The sequence below is a fragment of the Thamnophis elegans genome, chromosome 14 (genome assembly GCF_009769535.1).
Source record: "Thamnophis elegans isolate rThaEle1 chromosome 14, rThaEle1.pri, whole genome shotgun sequence".
Classification (NCBI taxonomy): Eukaryota; Metazoa; Chordata; class Lepidosauria; order Squamata; family Colubridae; genus Thamnophis; species Thamnophis elegans.
The window spans coordinates 21,768,540-21,787,619 of NC_045554.1; the positions used below are offsets into that span (position 1 = coordinate 21,768,540).

At 44.1% G+C, this 19,080-nt stretch overlaps 1 protein-coding gene across 1 annotated transcript; it reads left to right on the forward strand.

Moving 5' to 3' along the window:
• Positions 1-8,208: 8,208 nt before the first annotated feature.
• Positions 8,209-18,049, forward strand: NOXO1 (NADPH oxidase organizer 1). The gene is made up of 8 exons (XM_032230964.1): positions 8,209-8,283; positions 8,805-8,885; positions 8,970-9,045; positions 10,168-10,348; positions 12,200-12,393; positions 14,683-14,787; positions 15,770-15,887; positions 16,762-18,049. The coding sequence occupies exons 1-8, from the start codon at positions 8,218-8,220 to the stop codon at positions 17,399-17,401; spliced, it is 1,461 nt and encodes a 486-aa protein (XP_032086855.1). The 5' UTR covers positions 8,209-8,217; the 3' UTR covers positions 17,402-18,049.
• Positions 18,050-19,080: the final 1,031 nt, after the last annotated feature.

A 19,080-nucleotide genomic window follows, 5' to 3' on the forward strand; every position in this document is an offset into this window, starting at 1 on the left:
CCACTCGCCGGTGACTGGAAAGTGAGGTGAGGTTGTCCACCGCCTGTTTGCCCAGCACTCATTCAGAGACTCCTAGCTGCTACCCCCCCAGCCCCCCCCCAACATCCTCCCCGCTGCCTGGGTGCAGCCACTCACCAGTTCTTTCTTCTTCTGGTTCTAAACTAAGCCCCGGTTGGTTGGTTAAAGTGCGGGTTGGATCCTACTGCTCCATCACTGGAGACTTTTAAAAGGGAGAACTTTTCGGCAGCTGGCTGGCAAAGAAAGCTCTCAGCCATGACTGCTGCCGCTGCCACTTCCGCCGGCTGGACGGACAAAGGAAGTGGGTGGATGGCACATGCATGGTGCGGATGGGCAGGGCGAGAGAATGAGTGAGAGGCGACCGAGCTGGCGGGAGGAGCGAGTGGGGGTAGGCCAGAGGACCGTACCAGTACGGGGGCATGGCCCGGCTGCTGCCGCTACCGGTCTGCAAGCATACAGCCGATTTCTGCTAACAGTACACCCGTACCGGTTTGTACTGGGAGCAACCCACCTCTGAATCCAACCTTGCCAAACTAGGCTTCTCTCCAGCCTCAACACTCAAGTTGGACCAGGACCAAGCAAGGATAGAGGACATTGAGAGGCAAACAGACTTAGAGAAAGCTATGTCATTTCTGGCTTCAGACTTTATTAGATATGTTGTTACTTTTGCCAGTTATCTTAGCCACCGGAAAGCATTTTTGCTCACAGGGTGCCATGCGCATCCTTCGGCCGTTCTGTATGGCAAGTATAAAAAAATACCATTGACTAAAAGACTCTAGAGCTGGAGACCATTGGACACATACTCCTTCAATGCTCTTTCTATTGACATATTTAAATAAAAACTATCCTCCCAATAATCAATAGGTATCCTTGCGGTTCCGACAATGATTATCTCCAGTAGCTGCTTAAGGATGAACAGACTGTGATTACAGTGCAGGGGGCTAAATTTTGCACAGCAGTCCTGGGCCTTCATCGGAAATACATGATTAATCCACCATAGCCATTTTACACAGCTAATGTAGCAAATCTTTTTGCATTACTACTCTTTTGCATTTTAGTATTTAATGACTATGGACTTCACAGTTTAAGAGTTAATATTATAGTATAGTTAGCCCATATGTAACTAACAGATTGGATGCCGAATTGTGATTTTAATATAGATTTTATATATTAAGTATTATTTTATTCTATAATTTTTAACTGGATATTCCTTGAGTGTTTTTATTTGTTCTGGTCTCTGGTCTTTGACTGTAATAAACTTGTTTTGATTTTGAATAGGGTGGCCTGGCTTTCTTAATGGTACAAAATCTCCATCTCTAAAGACTGCAGGCTTGGCAAGAGCCAAGGTGGTGCAGTGGTTAAATGCAGCACTGCAGGCTACTGCTAGATCAGCAGTTCAGCGGTTCAAATCTCACCGGCTCAGGGTTGACTCAGCGTTCCATCCTTCCGAGGTGGGTAAAATGAGGACCCAGATTGTTGGGGGCAATATGCTGACTCTCTGTAAACCGCTTAGAGAGGGCTGAAAGCCCTATGAAGCGGTATATAAGTCTACTGCTATTGCTATTCTGCCTGAGGCTGTTTTCCTAGAGCAGGAAGACTGGGGCTGCTTTCTGCCTTTAACAACATGTTTCTCCTCTTCTCCTTTAAGAGAAATATAATATTTTACCTCTTTTATTATTCCCCAGAATATTTCATTGGGGGGGGAGGGAGTGCTTCCCACAGGGAGAAAAAATATCAATTTAATTACCAGTATAGCTAAGCACAATTTAAGGTGGTTTTATTTCCAGGCAACACCACAAAGATATTGCAGATAAAAGGCTTGTTGTGGTTTGTTTGCTTTGTGCGGTGCAGCAAGTGGGGAAGGCCCCTATTCGGTGCCTGCCCTGCAGGGTTGGGCACTTCCTGGTCAGATTTCATTTCTTTTGAATCAGTTTCAGTTTAGAAAATCCCCAGCACTGAAGTTGAAAGAAGGGACCTGTGCCTGTGTCCTTCCAAACTTCAGAGTGCCCACTTGTTTGTAAGACTGAATTTGGGTTGCCCTGTTTCTTTTATAATATTTATTTCATCAGGATTCAATGGTGAATCAAATCAAATGATAATCAAATGCTAGGAAAAATGTAACATTTGACAGCACTGTTACTTCTAGGATTACTTAATTCAGGGAAGTTTTACCACCAACTTGTCTGCTGGGAAGTCTCCGTTTGCTGCTGCTAATAGAGCCAGAGATTTAAAAACCTTTCATGAACTCTAAAAGGAATAATTTGCCTCTGAACATAAAACTGAGGCTTCATGTATCAATTGGAAGGTAAATCGAACCCAATTGAGGGCAGCAGTCAATACGTTTATCAATGTCTGATATGTACCTTTCAAGAAGGAGGTTCTACCATATGTACTGCATTCTGAGAATTCTGGGAGTTGAAGTCCACACATCTTAAAGTTGGTAAGGTTGAGAAGCAAAAGATAAGTGGCAAGCACCCCTTAAATAAACAGTTTTCAGTTAGCTTGTAGTGTCCATCAGAGTCAGAGAAGAACAGGAAACTGTCAAAAATGAGGCCTATCAAACATGGGCTCTGCTCACAGTTTCTCTCCTATTAATCTGGTCTGCCACTAGCTGGTTTAGCCTGTCCTAGATTGGATTTGTCTATATGGGCTGGGATTTTCACGTCTCCCAGCACACCCTATAAATTTCCCAAAGACAGTGGGTATATGGAGGGTGACCCTCAAGCCAACCTTATTTCATTAACACTAAATGCCAGTTCCAATCTATTTGTCAGTCAATCCCAGGACACTGTTGATTGTGCAGTTGGGGAATCAGGGCACAGGTGCTGCATGTAATCAGAAAGAAATGCTTCATATTGTAAGGTCTCAGCAGTTTCCCCGAGCCACTGAGATGCCCAAGAGAGTGGAGACTCAAGACAAGGCTTGCAAAAAGTATCAGCTTTTATTGATGGCCATAGCAATAGCTGGGTGACAAAACTATATCCAAAGCATACAAACAAATGCATGCAAGGAATAGCCACACCCTGCAAGAGGGGCTCAGAGTATTATATACATTTTAGGCAGATAGAAACAAAGTTTACCCAATCAGAGACAAAGATTTGTTACCAACGTTGATGTTTAAAGCATCCTTTTGTTCAAGCTCCTGTCTCTGTCTACCTTATCTGTGGAAGATTCCTATAGCCTTGTGTAGGGGGTGGCAGCCCCCCTTGGCCAAGTTGTTTTTCGGCAGAATGCTTTAAGGATTTATGAGCCAGGAAAACTCCCTAGCTTAGTTCCTTTATCTATGCAGCCCGTGTAACAGTTTCTTCTATGTTTTCAAGAATGTTCCTAGCTTTGAAGTCAAGAATAGAAGCAAGACGCAGCAGTGAAATAACATTTGCAGTCCAGTATTAAGGTTACAATTTGCTAGGCTAGAAAACAACTAATTTCTGACAGTATACAATAATATACTGTAAGCAGAAGCAAATATTGATTCATATTGATTCATATACTCCTTCAATATCACAATTGAGAAATGGATACAAACATCTGAACTTAAAAATGGTTGATCCCTAATTGTACACATATAGTAATCCCAGGACATGTTGGGACACCAAATTGTAGAAAGTTGGTTTAGCTCATATTAGCCAGAAAGGTGTTTTCCCAAGGAAGTAAGATAAGAAATTATCGTAACTGAGCTGTGATGTGTGCAGAAATCAGGGAAATATTTGCACTGAATCATGAGGAAATCAGATGGCACACATAAAACTCCTGCAATACATTGTCAATATTTGATCATCTTTTACTGATATTGGAATAGATTTTTGACACTCCTTTTTTTATTCAACTATATCAAAAATGGTTTTTCATTAGCCTTGCCAGTTACCACCAGAGGCCAAGTTTCTGAAGCAGAACTTATAGTGAGATGGTTATGATAAAGGAAGAAGATTTCTGCTACCTTACATGAATTGTGGGATGCCCATAAATTCCACAGTGGCAGCTAGAAGTAGACACACATGGAAATTCCCCAATGAATTTGTGGGCCGAGGAATAAAAAGTTCAACCTTACATGGACATAGCTATTCTGCTTTCTTGGTTGCAGTACCCAAAGGGATTGCCGTTGCTTTTCTCCAGAATGTATTGCCACCATCTCAATTTAGCCTACAGGATTGATAGTTCCTGGCGATTTAGTTGAAGGGATAGAAGGAGAACTTATCAAATTTGCAAACAACATTCAAACAAGGGGGAAAATAGACTCAGGAACTTGACAGACTTGAGCACTGGGCACCATGAAACAAAATGCAATTCAATGGTGAGAAAAGTAAGGTTTTAAACTTAGGCAAAAAGACCTCCAAATATAAAATAGGTGGTATTGAGAGGGTCTAGGAGTCCTACATCACTTAAATATGAGCCAGCTGTGTGCTGCGGCTACCAGAAAAGCCAATGCAATCCTAGGCTGCATTAACAGAGGGATAGAATCAAGATCATGTGATCTATTAGTATCACTTTATACTGTACTGGTAAGGCCACACTTAGAATGCTATGTCCAATTTTGGTCACCACAGTATAAGAAAGAGTGTAGAGAAGAGCAAAAAAGATGACTGAGAGCTTCAACCATATGATGAACAGGTGCAGGAACTGGGAATGTCTAGTGACTAGTCCAGCAAAAAGAAGGATTGGAGTGACATGAGAGCAGTCTTCCAATATTTGGGAGGCTGTCACAGAGAAGTGGGTCAACCTATTTTTCAAAGCAGCAAGAAGTAACAGGTGAAAGATCATTAAAAAGAGAACCAACCTAGAAATCAGAAGAAATTTCCTAACAGAACAATCAATCCATGGAATGACTTGCCTTCAAAAGTTGTAGATGCTCCATCACTGGATGTTTTAAGAGATTGGACAGCCATTTGTCTGAAATGGTAGGGTCTCCTGCTTGAGCAGGGGTTTGGATTAGAAGACCTCCATGTCCCCTTTCAAGTCTGTTGCTCTGTTGGTCTCATTGTCAGAAAAAAATTCCTTAGTTCCAGGTGGGCTCTCCATTGTCCATTATATACTCAGCAGGTTCTGGTAGCTAACCAACACAATTGGTGCTTTGAAGCTAATTAGAGTGAAGCTAATTAGATGTGGTTAGCATTTGGATGGGCAATCACTTATGAAGATGCTGAAGATTACTGGGCCCAAGACTGAACCTTGATATACTCCACGGAATGCTTCCCTCCAGGTAGATGTAGCTCCACACTATACATACTGAGTGTGCTGGTTAGCCAGTTATGAATCCATCCGACTCTATGAACACATGGTGATTGAAGGGAGGTGTAGAAATGTGATAAATAAATAAAATAATGTGACCACCATATTGATTCTTTTATAAGGTCCCGGAAGTTTCCCTGAGCCACTGAGATGCCAAAGAGAGTGAGACTCGAGACGAGGCTTGCAAAAAAATAACAGCTTTTTATTTATGGCCAAAGCAAAAGCTGGGTGGCAAAACTACAGAAGAACTGAGGTGGCACAGTGGTTAGAGTGCAGTACTGCAGCCACTTCAGCTGACTGCTAGTTGCAGTTCGGCGGTTCAAATCTCACCGGCTCAAGGTTGACTCAGCCTTCCATCCTTCCAAGGTGGGTAAAATGAGGACCCAGATTGTGGGGGCAATATGCTGACTCTGTAAACCGCTTAGAGAGGGCTGAAAGCCCTATGAAGTGGTATATAAGTCTAACTGCTATTGCTATTGCTATTGCTACATCCAAATGCATGTAAGGAATAGCCACACCCTGCAAGAGCGGCTAGAGTATTATATACATTTTACACCAATAGAAACAAAGTTTACCCAATCAGAGACAGATTCATTACCAATGTGATCTTTAAAGCGTTCTTTGTTTAGGCCCCTGGTTCCTATAGCCTTGTTTAGAGGCAGTCCCTCCCACCCAGCCAAGTTGTTTATTCAGCAAAATGCTTTCAGGATTCAGAATTTATGAGGCAGGAAAACTCCCTACTCTGGTTCCTTTATCTATGGGGTCTGATATTCCTGGGTAACAGTTTCTTCTATATTTTCAAGGATGTGCCCAGCTTTGAAACCAAGAATAGAAGCAAGACACAGAAGCAAGATAACAAATTTTGCACTAATGCCAACCAGGTTACAATTTTACTAAGCTAGAATTAGTTCCTGGCAGCTAATTTCTGACAGTATACAATAATATAAGCAAAAGCCAATAACAAAGCTTAATTCCTAATAAATGATTTCTAGCAGTATATTGTATCAGAAGCAAACAGGAAATATCGGTTTAATCAGTAACAATTATATAGTAGTGTAAGCAATTCACAAGAAAAGCTAATAGCCAATATTATTTTGATTCATATACTCTTTCACTTTTGATCCCTTACCCTTCTCCCATGGGCTCCCATGCCTACTATTATTTACTTCTCCTGCATGGTTTATGGGAGACACAATTCTTTTTCCACCTTTGATTTAAAAGGATGGCCTTGTCCTTTCTCCCAGATCAACTGGAGGTTTAGTTATCTTGATCAGTATTTGATCAGTCCTTCTAATTTCATGAGTCTCATGATCTACACTTTTTAGGTGTTGACAAAAATAAATCAAATGCTGGAACGTTTCCAAACTTCCTGCTTTTATGGGCATCAAGCCATTTTCTTCTTGAAAACTCATTTAGAGTCACATCTGAGTCAGAAGACATATACGTCAGAAATGGGGAACCGATGGGGTCCCTGAGCACGTGCTTGTGCTACCTGGAACATGCTGTTTCTTCAAGAGGCAACTAGACTGACTTGTTTTTCTTTGAATGTCTTCATTCCAAGAAGCTTCTTCAGCTCTGACTGGATGGTGGGGATGGAAGGATTTATACTCATTTTCATTCTTTTAGAGAGTTGTTGAGGCACTTGGAGGTTTATCAGTGTCCTCAGGGTCACCTAAGTAGAGCAAATGGGTGAGGAGCCTTCTTGGAACTGCTGAAAGGACTGTGTTGTAGACTGGAGATACATGATGTCGTATCCCCCCCCCCTCTGTTGAGAAGAGCTGTTCAATTTTGACCTAGATGGCTTCTTTGACCCCTCTTTCAAACCAGCTAAACTCTCTGTCCAAAACGTGGCCTTTGCTGTATTCAAAAGAGTGACCTTTGACTTTCAAATTCAGATGGACTGCTGAATCTTGTCCTGATGGATTTATTCTCCTATGTTGTGCCATGTGTTTATGAAGTGGTTGTTTTGTTTCCCCAATGTACAGATCTACACATGGCCCACTGCATTGTACTGCATATAATGGATAATGGAATGACATCCTTCCATTCCCTACCATCCAGTCAGAGCTGAAGAAGCTTCTTGGAAAAGAAGTGAAACATCTTCAAAGAAAAACCAGAAAGTCCAGTTGCCTCTTGGGGGAAAAAAGCACCTTTGGGACAACCATGACCTGGATGATGAAGAATCTCCATAGATTCTGAAACAAGCTTACAGGTTTTATGGCCCAACTGTTCAAATCAGTCTTAATCATTTATTTTTTATACCACCTTCATTATTTTTATAAATAACTCAAGGCGGCAAACATACCTAATACTCCTCCTTCCTCCTGTTTCCCCAGCACAAGAACCCTGAGGGGGATTGAGCTGAAAGTCACCCAGGCAGCCTTCTTGCCATTTCCCACTGTTCCCATGAAAATTTTAGGCAAGCCCAGCTGGCAAAGGGATGTGGCTATTACACAGAAATCCTCACGAGGGAGGTTGGGGTGGTGGTGCTTGAAAATCAAGATTGAGGTGGCAGGCAGAGCAGCTGCTGCTTCCAGATGGCACACAAGAAGGCAGCATGACCACCCACTGAAATGAGGAAATGGTGCCTGGGGCTTTTGATTCCTCTGGGCAGGGCGCTGTGTATTTTTTTCTATACCTTTTCCTTAAAGGATGCCAAAATCTTTCCCCCTCCCCCCTCTCATTCTCTGCAAGAATCCTGGTCCAGAGGGAGCCTTGCCAAGTGGAGTTTGAATCGTGTGTGTGTGTGTGTGTGTGTGTGTGTGTGTTTCTAATCTCTCTAGCTGCCCTGCCGAGAAAAGCCTTGCCACTGCTCTGCATCTTGCGGTGCTTGGCAATAATGGAGGGGTGGGGCAGAGGGGCGGGCAAGGCAGGCCAGCCAGTGGCCCCTCCTCCCTGCCACTGCTGCGGCTGCTAAGACACTGGTCCACCCGGGCGAGGATCCAGAGCTCCTCTCCAAGGCAAGTCAGAAGGATGGGCAGCAGCAGGTTTCCCGTGGACGTGACAGCTGTGGGATTGCTGAAGCATGGCCGGCAGAAGGTAACTCAGCCCTGAACCGAGCTGTGGGGCCCCTGGTAATCTGCAGGGGGCCCTTGGGAAGACTGGGCTTTTATGTTGCTTTTGATGCCAAGTTCCATTTTTCTGCTTATTTTGAATCTTCTGACATTTGGATGGCATTGTAATTAAGTCTTTTTAGGATGGTTTGGATCGTGTCAATTGCCACGGCTGGGGTAAGACATGTCATTTTTGGAGCCATTGCTGGCAACTGCCATTTTCTTGGCCCACTACTCCGGTGCCAGCTGCTGTCTCTTCCTGCCTTGAATACCTTGGTCTTCTCCTCTTTTGCTCCCTGGGAGATGCCTCGGTCAGCCCCCATGGCTTAATCTGCTCTCCCTTGCTATTGAGTTGCCTGCCTATTACGACTACCATTGTATTCTGTTTATTTCTTTAAATAAAAGAAATGGGTATTTCTTGGTAATTGTTTTGAGTTCCATTTCTACTAGAAAGTGAGCATTGTATGACTTAGATTAAAGTGGAGTTCGTGTTTTTCCCCCCCCCAGATCAGCATGCTTTCTGTCTCCTGGTCTGACCAAACCCAGGTTCTCATTTACAGGACATTTGAAGAATTTAGGACCCTCCATGTAAGTTTCAGTTGAACTTGGGGTTGACAGTTTCCCTGCACAGCTGACCAAGCAGCATGAGCTCATTTCTGGCTTTCTTTTCAGAAAGGACTGAAGAGAAAATTCCCCATTGAGAGTGGCTTATTGAAAAAATCTGACCGGACCCTCCCAAGATTTCGAGGTAAAAGGGAAGACTGGGCTTTTGTTGGACTTTAGCTTGAATGAGACTGGTGAAACATTCTGTTCACCTCCTTGCTGCTCTCCCTCAGTAAGGTTTAGAGAGAGATGCCATTTAAGGCTGGACACCCATGGCCAACTAAAATGGCAGCTCCCCTCCAGATGATGGAGGTGCTAAATCAGCAGCCCCTCATCACAAACCATCCTCACAGTAGTGCATTTGTGTAAACTGAAATACATGGCGGTTTTGTGCAGAGGGGAGTAACTCTGGGGAGTGCATTTATTTGGACTTTGGGGGCCACAGAATGTTGGGTACCTTATGATGTGGGCTTTAGGGGAGACTTGGAGGACAGAGGGGGGGAAATGGGCACATTAAGTTTTGCAGAAGTTTGCCTTCTTGTAGAAAAAATATTTTAATTTTCGAGAGGAGTTAAGGGATACATTAATTTCATAAGGCTTAAAACTCTTCAATTTTCCACTCCCAGGACTACAAATGCAGGCTTTGTCTGGCCACAAAGATCACAACAGAGGGGCTGCTTTACAAATTAAAAACAGCTTCTTACCATCCTGGATCTCTGCTCTTTGTTCAGTCATGGGAAGAAAGATTTGTCAAATGCAATATATAATTTAGTTTCATTTCCTCCTCCAAAGGAATAATTTTACAGTATTGATGCCCCTTTAAGTTCACAATGAAAAGGCCTGCTTGTGCTTTTCCACCCCTGCAGAATTCCACACACCTAGAATTTTACAGTGTTGGGCATTACACCCCACACAAATTGTAGTGTTGAAAAAATCCGCAGGCTACATGGAAGCATGCCCAGAAGGGGAACTCCTTCAGGTCAGAGGTGGTATTCAGCAGGTTCTGACCAATTCTGGAGAAGCGGTAGTTGAAATTTTGATTATTCCGACAACCGGTAAATACCACCTCTGGCTGGCCTCACCCCCATCTATTCTCTGCCTCCTGAGTCCCAGCTGTTGGGGAGGAAATGGGGATTTTACAGTAACCTTCCCCTGGCATGCCCACAAAGCCACACCCACAAAGTCATGCCACACCCACAGAACTGGCAGTAAAAAAAATTGATTCCCACCACTGCTTCAGGTATAATTCTCTCCTTCCCCTTTGCAGATGCCAATGCGATGCTGAGGAAGAATCAGAAGCTCAGCCGCTGCATGGAGACTCTGAGGCTGCTGGAGGTTTATTGCCAGGAGCTGCTGAAGACTCAAGCCAAAATCTCCCGAGGAGAAGATGTGGTTAAGTTTCTGGAAGCCCACGGCCAGGATCTGGAGCCTCCCTTTCCAGAAAACAGGTACATCTAAGAAAAGAGGTTTCTTAGGGAAGAGCAGGGAAGAAACATGCATTTCAGGAGGCTCAGTGGCATAACATTAAGTTCAAGCCATTCAAAGTGAAGTCTTCCAATAGTTTTTTTATTCTTGTGTGATTCAGACAAAAAGCGAGGCAAGCGTGCAATTAAACTTAATTAGTTCTTTTATATTTGTACTTATGCTTGTCTAATTTCAAAGTAACTTTACTACAATAGGTTATGCCCACTCAAGTTGCTGTAAGCATTGCTGCTCAACTAGGCTACTCATTCACACAATGCTCACCTACACCCTCAATATAGGTGATCAGGATGCGTTAGAGTGGGCTGGGAAGCAGACTCAGGAGCCGTCCTGAACTTTGGGCTCTGGGTTCAGTCTTCTCTTTACACCCAATGTGTTTACTCAGAATCCCTGTGGATCAGGGGGGGGGTTCAGCTTCTGTGACTGCTGGTTCACTCAGGGACGTGCTTTACGCCCACTCTCAGTATGCACTATGTGCACAGGCACAGTAGCAAAAAAATTGCTTCTGTGCATGCGCAGAAGCAAGAAACAAGATAGAACCAGTTTGGGGGTGTGGCCAGCTGAGTTACTACCTATTCGGCCAAACCGATTCGAACCGGTAGGAACCCACCTCTGATGTTCATTCCAAGACTCCACTGCATTTCTCACACCCATTAATGCTCCACCTAGTATCACCAACAATAAACCACTCATTCACACACCCAGAATCTTTCCTTATCGGTGGTATGCACATTCCAGCAACATGGGTTTCCCAGGGAGTTTGTGCAAAGGCTAACTATGGTTGTATTATGGGCTCTATATTCATAACTTATATTTGTGATATATTCATAACATATAACATAAAATATGTAACATCAGTTCAAACATCAAATCATGTTGTGGCTTGAAGGCAGAATTACTGGCAGCCGTAGTTCAACCCGTGGGCCTGCTTTCATCTCCAGAATGCTTTTTCCTGGAGATCCAGAGACAAGGGGGAAAACCCCCTGCCCTGTCACCCCCAACTACTGAGAGTAAGTACCTGGGAGTCAGGCAGCTACTTCCAAACCTATCAGGTTGTGGTTGTACATGAGGGGAAACTCCGATGCAAGCCATCTCAAAGGAAAGGCTAAATACACGAGACTAGTGTCCTCATCAGCAGAGAAAAACAATTTGATTTCTGATCTGCCATTACAAGAATAAGAGACAGGTGGAAACTGACTTTCCTGCCAATTAGCTCTTTGTACTGTGAGACTCAGAAGTATGGGCTTTGATTTCACTCGCTTTCCAGAGACAACAGTCACTGGAATTCTTTCAGGTTGGCTTCTTAGCTTTCCTTCGGCAGCATCTTGGCAAAAGTTCCAGGATTTCTGCCAGCCTGATTCAAATGGCTTCAATCCCAGTCTGCAGGGGAGAAAAATTCAACAAGAATTGTTTTCTGATATTCAGAAAACCCACCCCAGTCCTGCTTGCTGAGGGGAGCCCTCTTGTCTGCCTGAGAAAGCCCTGTCCTGGAGGAGAGCCCCCTTGACTCTGGGGGTGGCTGCCTTGACAGTGCCCCGTGCCAAAATCCTGAGCTTTTTCAGCCAGTCCCCAGAGACGAGAGGAGTCCTCTTGGCAGGTGGCAGCAATCAGAGACCTTCCCTACCAACTTCCCCCGCTGACTGGCCAAGCACCCAGATGGCAATCAGCTGGCCACAGGAGCCTCACAAGCCCCTCCATTCAGCACTGCAGTACTTTGAGCATTCGCTGAACAAATGGTCATAAGCTGAGGACTGTGCAGCGCTGGAAGAAACTGCGGTTGCAACATCCATTTGAATGTCATGACTTTCCTCCTGCAGCATCATCGTTCTGCCTTCTGAAATGGGAGAGAGGAAGAAAGAGGCTCCCAGGGCTCCCAGCCTGACCATCACACAGCCAGTCGTCTCCCAGATGTACCAGTGCGTTGCACCTTTTCGAACTCAAGACACCCAGAACAAGCCCTTCGAAGCCACCAAGGCAGAAAAGCTGGAAGTGCTGATGAAGAACAGGACAGGTAGGGAGACCAACCATGGGCCTTCCGACAGAAACTGCATGCATGGCCTGGCTGCATGTTGTCTGCGGGGACTCCTAAACCATGCTTCATTTGTTATCTATTTATATAATTTAATGAATTTATTTATATCTGCCTTTATTATTTGTAGAAATAACTCAAGGTGGTAAACATCTCTAATACTCCTTCCTATTTTCCCCACAACTACCCTGTGAGGTGGGCTGGGCTGAGGGAGATTGACTGGCCCAAAGTCACCCAGCCAGCCTAAGGCAAGACTAGAACTCACACTCTCCTGGTGATTGACCCAAGAACACTCAATTGGCTTTCATGTCTAACGCTGGAATAGAACTCACCATCTCGCACTTTAACAAAATTGGCTAGGTTTGCACAACAGTATCCCAGGCATCGTTTATAAATAACTTCTAAGTCACAAATCATGATTTACAAACTACCCTTGGAAAGTTTGCACAGCAGGCTGAACCAAAATCAAACCAACCATATTGTGCAGACGTAAGAACCCAACGAGGGATAATAAGAACGATATTCTTGATCCAAGCATGCTTCTGCAGCATTCTCCTTCGATTAGCCAGATTTATTTTCATCCTGGGCTTCCCTACCTTGCAAAAGCTGGGAGGACTGCAAAACCATTCACATTTCCTGCAGGGAGCAACTTTTCCAGGAGAGTTTGCTGCTCAAGTGGCATGGATGGGCAGAGCAGCAGTAGTCCAGACTGGGTCTAGATGCCGTTCCTGGGCTTCAGCAAATGACTCCCTTCCATTTGCTGCCAGGTGCTGAAAGAATCTCCTCTCTTTTGAATTGGGCTCCTCGTGGCTCTGGCTTGTTTCACTGGCAACAGCAGAGAAGTGATTTGCCCCTGTTGTTTGCATGGTCTCCCATCTAAGTATTTTTTAAATGATTTTTTTTATCATGCCTTTATTGTTTTTATAAATCATTCCAGGCAGAAATCGCATCTCATCCTCCTTCCTTTCTTCCTTTCCACCCCACCACAACCTTGTGAGGCAAATAACAGTAAGCCACAGTAACAAAGTTGGAAGGGACTTTGGAGGTCATCTAGTCCAATTCCCTGCTCTCACATGAGACCGATAATATTTCTGATCAATGGCTATCCAGTCTCTTAAAAGCCTTCAGTGATGGGGCACCCACAACTTTTGAAGGCAATTTTAATTGTCAGGAAATTTATCCTTAGTTCTATGTTGCTTCTCTCCTTGGTTAGTTTCCATCCATTGTTTCTTGTCCTGCCTTCAGGTGCTTTGGTAAATAAGCTGCCCCCTTCTCCTTTGGGACAGCCCGTCAAGAATTGGAAGACTGCTATCATGTCATCCCAGACCGTCTTTTCACTAGACTAGGGGTACCTCCTAGTTCATGCAATCTTTCTTTGTATGTTTTAGCTTCTAGGCCACTAATCATTTTTGTTGCTCTTCTCTGAACTCTTTTCAAAGTCTCAACATTTTGTTTGTATTGGTGTGACCAAAACTGGAGGCAGTATTCTAGGTGTGGTCTTACTAAGGCTTTATATAGGGTGGTACTAGTACCTCACTTGATCTTGATTGTATCCCTCTGTTAATGCAATTAAGGATTGCATTGGCTTTCTGGCTGCTGTCACAAACTATTGGCTCATATTTAAGTGACTGTCCATTAGGACTTCAGGATCCCTCCCACAGTTACTAGTGTTGAGCCAGGTTTCAACTAGTCTGTATCTGTACTTTTGATTTTTCTTACCTAAGTTGAAGACCTTGCTTTTTTGTACGTTAAATTTCATTTTGTTAGATAGGGCCCAGTGTTCAAATCTGTTGAGATCCATCTGGATCTTGAGTCTATCTTCCCGGGTGTTGGCCCTTCCTGCCAGCTTGGTGTCATCTGCAAATCTGATGAGTTCTCCTTCTGTTCCTTTATCTAAATCGTTTATGAAGATGTTGAAAAGTACTGGGCTTAATAGAGAATTTTGGGGTACTATTCATGAAGCTGCCAGTATCCCAGGTCAACTGAAGGAAGACTTTGGAAGCACCTCAATGCAAATAGAGAGGGATTGTTTGCTGAGGCCTAGAAGAGGCCCAGATCCAAGCCTAGCTGGCCGTGTCAATATACCTTCTCTCTTGACCTGCTTTTAAAGTCTAATTATGGCTCTTGAAGGAAGCTGAGCGCCTTTAGGTGGGAACAGAAGATTGATGCCAATTTGCAATCCCTCCATGACTGCATGTCTGTCTTTCCCCCCAAGGAATGCCAGGGAGCACCCAGCTCATTTCTTGACCCCTCCATGATCTTTTGCCTTAGGATGGTGGCTAGTGGAAAACAACCGAAAGCAAATCGCCTGGTTCCCAGCTCCGTACCTGGAGGACAGCAAAGAAATGCCCATCATGGAAGAAAATTACGAGGAAGGTGAATTCTAACTGTTCCCCTAACTCTTTCTTGTAGAGCAGTGTTTTCCAAATGACAGATATGTGGACTTCAACTCCCATGCTCCCTGGGGAATTCTGGGAGTCGAAGTCCACATATCTTAAAGTTGCTAAGATTGGGAAATACTATTGTAGTACAGAGATAATGGCATTAATTAGTGCAGATCCAACCATTTGTTTCTATTTCTAAAGGCTGTGGAGTGAATCCCCTTCTGAGCCAGATCTTCAGATCAGGAATTGGTGTTGCGTTCTGGTGGTCCCAGTGTCCCTGAAGACCCTTCCCTATGTTTTAGATTATTTTACTTTTTTAAAAGGAATGTTATTTTGGCAAAAAAGCTTACAGGAGCTAGCATCTTTACAAGACAGGCAGGCCTTGACTTATGACTGTTTCTTTAAAGACAGTTCAAAGTTACAAGGCCTTGGAAAAAGTAATTTACAACCTGTGCTAGCGTCACTCTGCAAGTACATGCTCGCAATTTAGCCGCTTGACAACCAGCTCATATTTGTGACTGGTTGCACTATCTTGTGGTCACATGATTGCAAAGTACAACCTTTTTTGCAAATTTTTGACAAAAAATGGCCATGGAGGAAGCTGGATGCCCTTAATGATTGCTGTAAAACTTGTCGTAAAATCAAGTCTGTCTCAACTTACAACTACGACGACTTAGAGTGGAAATTCCAATCCCGGTTGTAACCAAAGTCAAGGACTATTTATATTACACTCAAAACAGATTCAAGGACTAGCTGGCCACTTCTAGCACTATTTTGTGAAAAGAACACCGTCTCTCTCACAGCAGCCACGTTGAGGCGTCCATTGCCTCAAACAATTGGCTGTCTCAGTAGAAGCTGTTTCCTGAGTTAATGTCTCTTGTTTTGAAGCTGGATGGGAACCAATGCAGCTGCTTTGTAATAAGGCAGGTAGTGGCGCCTTTGCACTCACACTTCTTCTTTCCTTCTCCTGCCAGGGTTGCTGTATTATGTCACCCAGGCTTACAGAGCCAAGCAAGCAGATGAACTCTCCCTCGAGTTTGGGATTGTGGTGGAAGTGCTGGAGAAAAAGGACAGTGGCTGGTGGCTGGTTTGGTAAGCCAGGAGGTGGGCTGGGCTGTGGGGGAGGAACTCAGTTTGGGCACATCAAGGGGGCACTGGTCAGTTTCTGCCCACGGACCATGACATGGTGTCTGCTGGTTGTTGAAAGCCTGATAAATAACGAAATAATGAAAAATAACAACTAATAGACAAAATCTTAAGCAAACATCAGGAGGATCTAGTAGCACCTTTTCAGATTAACAAACGTTATGAAGAGATTACCTTTCCTGAATGCCATTCACTTCGTCAGAAGCAATTAGATATTGATTCTGCGAAGACTGTGTTGCTTGTTGGGCTGAGTTGGATTTTGAGGACAATCAGTGGAAGAAGGAAAGCCTTGAAATTAGGGAGACAGGCTTAGCAAAGGCCTCTGAGGAGCTGGGAAAGACTACATAAGATCCTCCACAGGTTGATCAGCTCTTAGTCGTAACATGATTTGTGTTGAGGAATGAGGGGAATTATGATCCATTGGAACTGGAGTCTCCGACAGTGGCTGTTGTCCCCTTTCTTGCTTTCTCATCTTTGGGGAACAGCATCTAAATCTCTGTGGGGCTAAAGGAGAGTTCAAAATTTCTTTCAAAATCCGTATGCATAAATTCTTTCCCAAAAGTAGAAATTTTGCAAGAGAGTTAATATTAGGGCACTGGCATGAAAGAAATCAGCTTTTATAGAGCTGATTGGGGATAGAGATTGGGGATATCCATCTCCCCACAATGCCATAGATCCAGTTCTGTAGTTGTTGAGAAGCAGCAAACTTAGATTCCAGCAAAAAGGAATTCCCTGTGTTGGGTTAGGCTAATCAAGCAGACCTTGTCACAGTGCTGAAGTGATGCCCTCCTCTTGACCTGTCCCCCCTTTGGCCTTCCAGGTACAATGGAACCACAGGCATTGTTCCCTCCATGTTTCTCCAGCCGTACAGAAACCCCCTTAGCAAATTCCTGGCTCTTGCCTCTCCCTCCTTATGCAACTCCTTGCCAAGCCTCACTGAAGCCTCCAGTCTCAGCAGCAAGAATTGTGCATCCCAGCAAAAGGGGAACCAGGTTTATCTCAGCCAGAAGATGCAAAGACAAGACACTGGCTCACTCGAGGGGAAAGGCATTCGTTCTCCAAGTATAAGTTCCACCTCAAGCAATTCCAGTCCAGCCTCTGGGAGAGAGAGTTGGTCCAGCAGCTCCGGGAACCTGAGTGAACAAGGATTCTGCGGTCCCTGTGATCCTGAGGGCCACATTGTCCTCACAGAGATCCAGGAATCTGGCAACCCAGGAAGTGCCTCCTTAAGCCAGCAGCAGAGCAATTCGGGCTATGAAGAGGAATCTTCTGGAGACCCTGTGCATTTGCTTCCTTCCTCTGGTATGGGCTCCTTGCCTAGAGGGCCCATTGTGCCCCCACGCCCCTCCCCTCATGAAATCCTCCAGAAATGCAGCAGCCTAACAAGAAGGGCTCTGCAGAGATCTCTGGCGCAGCCCCGCCGGTTCCCAGCTGTAGAAAACAAAGAAGGTGCCATCTGACATCATTGGTCTCTGAGGTTTATTAATATACAAAATACCTGTTGTGTGTGAAAGGAATCAGTTCCTTATGCTTAGGGTTAGAATTGGGATGTCCTTCCAGTCAGACTGAAGTGGTTCAAGGGATGATGCTCTTCCACAGAGGGACACCCCTCCATTTTCCTAGAGACCAAGCTGAAAGCACCACTTTTAGAGCTTTCATCTTGGAGCCAATCCCTTGGAAGGGAAAGGAGGGGACATTTTTCACCAAGTTGGGGTGCCATTTGGCCATGCTGGATGGAGCAGACACATATCTGTGTGGCGCACTGAGAATATTTTGTGGAGGACTTAGCCCAATCCTGCCTGAACAAGAGATGGGCAGGTAGAACTGAGACCCATGTGGCCATTTGAAGCTCTAGTAGTCCAACCTCTACTCAACTATCAACACCCATGAGTTGTTGACTGCTGTATCCAAATTGGGGTCTATAGTAGATATTTATTTAATAATATAATATACTGAAATGGATGCATTTTAATACTTTTAGGTATTGCTAACTTATTAATGTATTTTAATATTTTAGTAACTGATTTTTATCTAGAGGCTTGAGTATATATGTATACTTAGATATATACAAATATGAATTAATATGCTGTACTTTCCAATTCCAAGCAATCTCCCTGTGAAAAATAAAATTACTTAGTTTGCAATTTCTTTGGAAATTTCTTTGCAATTTCTTTCTTCCCATTTTTTAAAAGAAGTTCAATATATTGCATTTCACAGAACTTTTACTTACTTCTCTCATTTGCAGAATAAAAATTTCTGTTATGGGGAACAACTCTATCCACCCATAAACAGTAACAGGGTGTGTATTAAATTTGGAAATTAGTGTGTAACTCACAGCTAGATAACTAAATTTAAATAAACAAATAAAGCACATTAAGACAAGCTGGTTTGCTTATTTTCTATTTATTTCTTAAATTTGTTTGCCACCCATCTCACTACAAGGCCATCTTACAAGGTTGAAGTCTTCTATACTGTAAAAATACTATCCAGATAATAATCATGGGCACTAGAGCCACTGAATTTGATGGGATAAATCTGGCAGCTCTGCTGTGATTGTTTACAATCTGTGTGGTGGGTAGTACTCTTCCTTACTCTGCTCTTTTGTCGTCTTAATGTCCAGCAGTTTTAATGTTTGTAATCTGCCCAGAGAGAGGAACATAAATCTAATACTGTATATACTCGAGTATAAGCCTAGTTTTTCAGCCCACTTTTTGGGCTGAAAAAAGCCGCCTCGGCTTATACTCGAGTCAGTGAAAAATTTGCCCGAAATGGAGGAGAAAAAGGGGCGGGGCCATGCCGCTGGGTGACACTCGTGAATGGCCCAGTGCCCCTGTGAGTTTCCCCTCCCTCTGTGTCAGTTTGCCGCGCAGCGCGCACCGCACCATCCCCCCTCCTCACGTTCTAATGTAATGCAGGGCTGTCTTACGATTCCCCTTCCTCCCCCTCCTGCCGCTCTGCAACGATGTCCCACCTCCTCCTTGTTATGGCAAGCAGCCACATAGCAATGTCCCACCTCCTCTGGTACAGTGATCCAATGATAGGAATCACTGTGCCGTGTGTCATAGGAGGCGGGACATCGCTCCCACGGCTGCACGGGACATCATCATCACAGCGGGACATCAGCATCATGAGGTGAGTG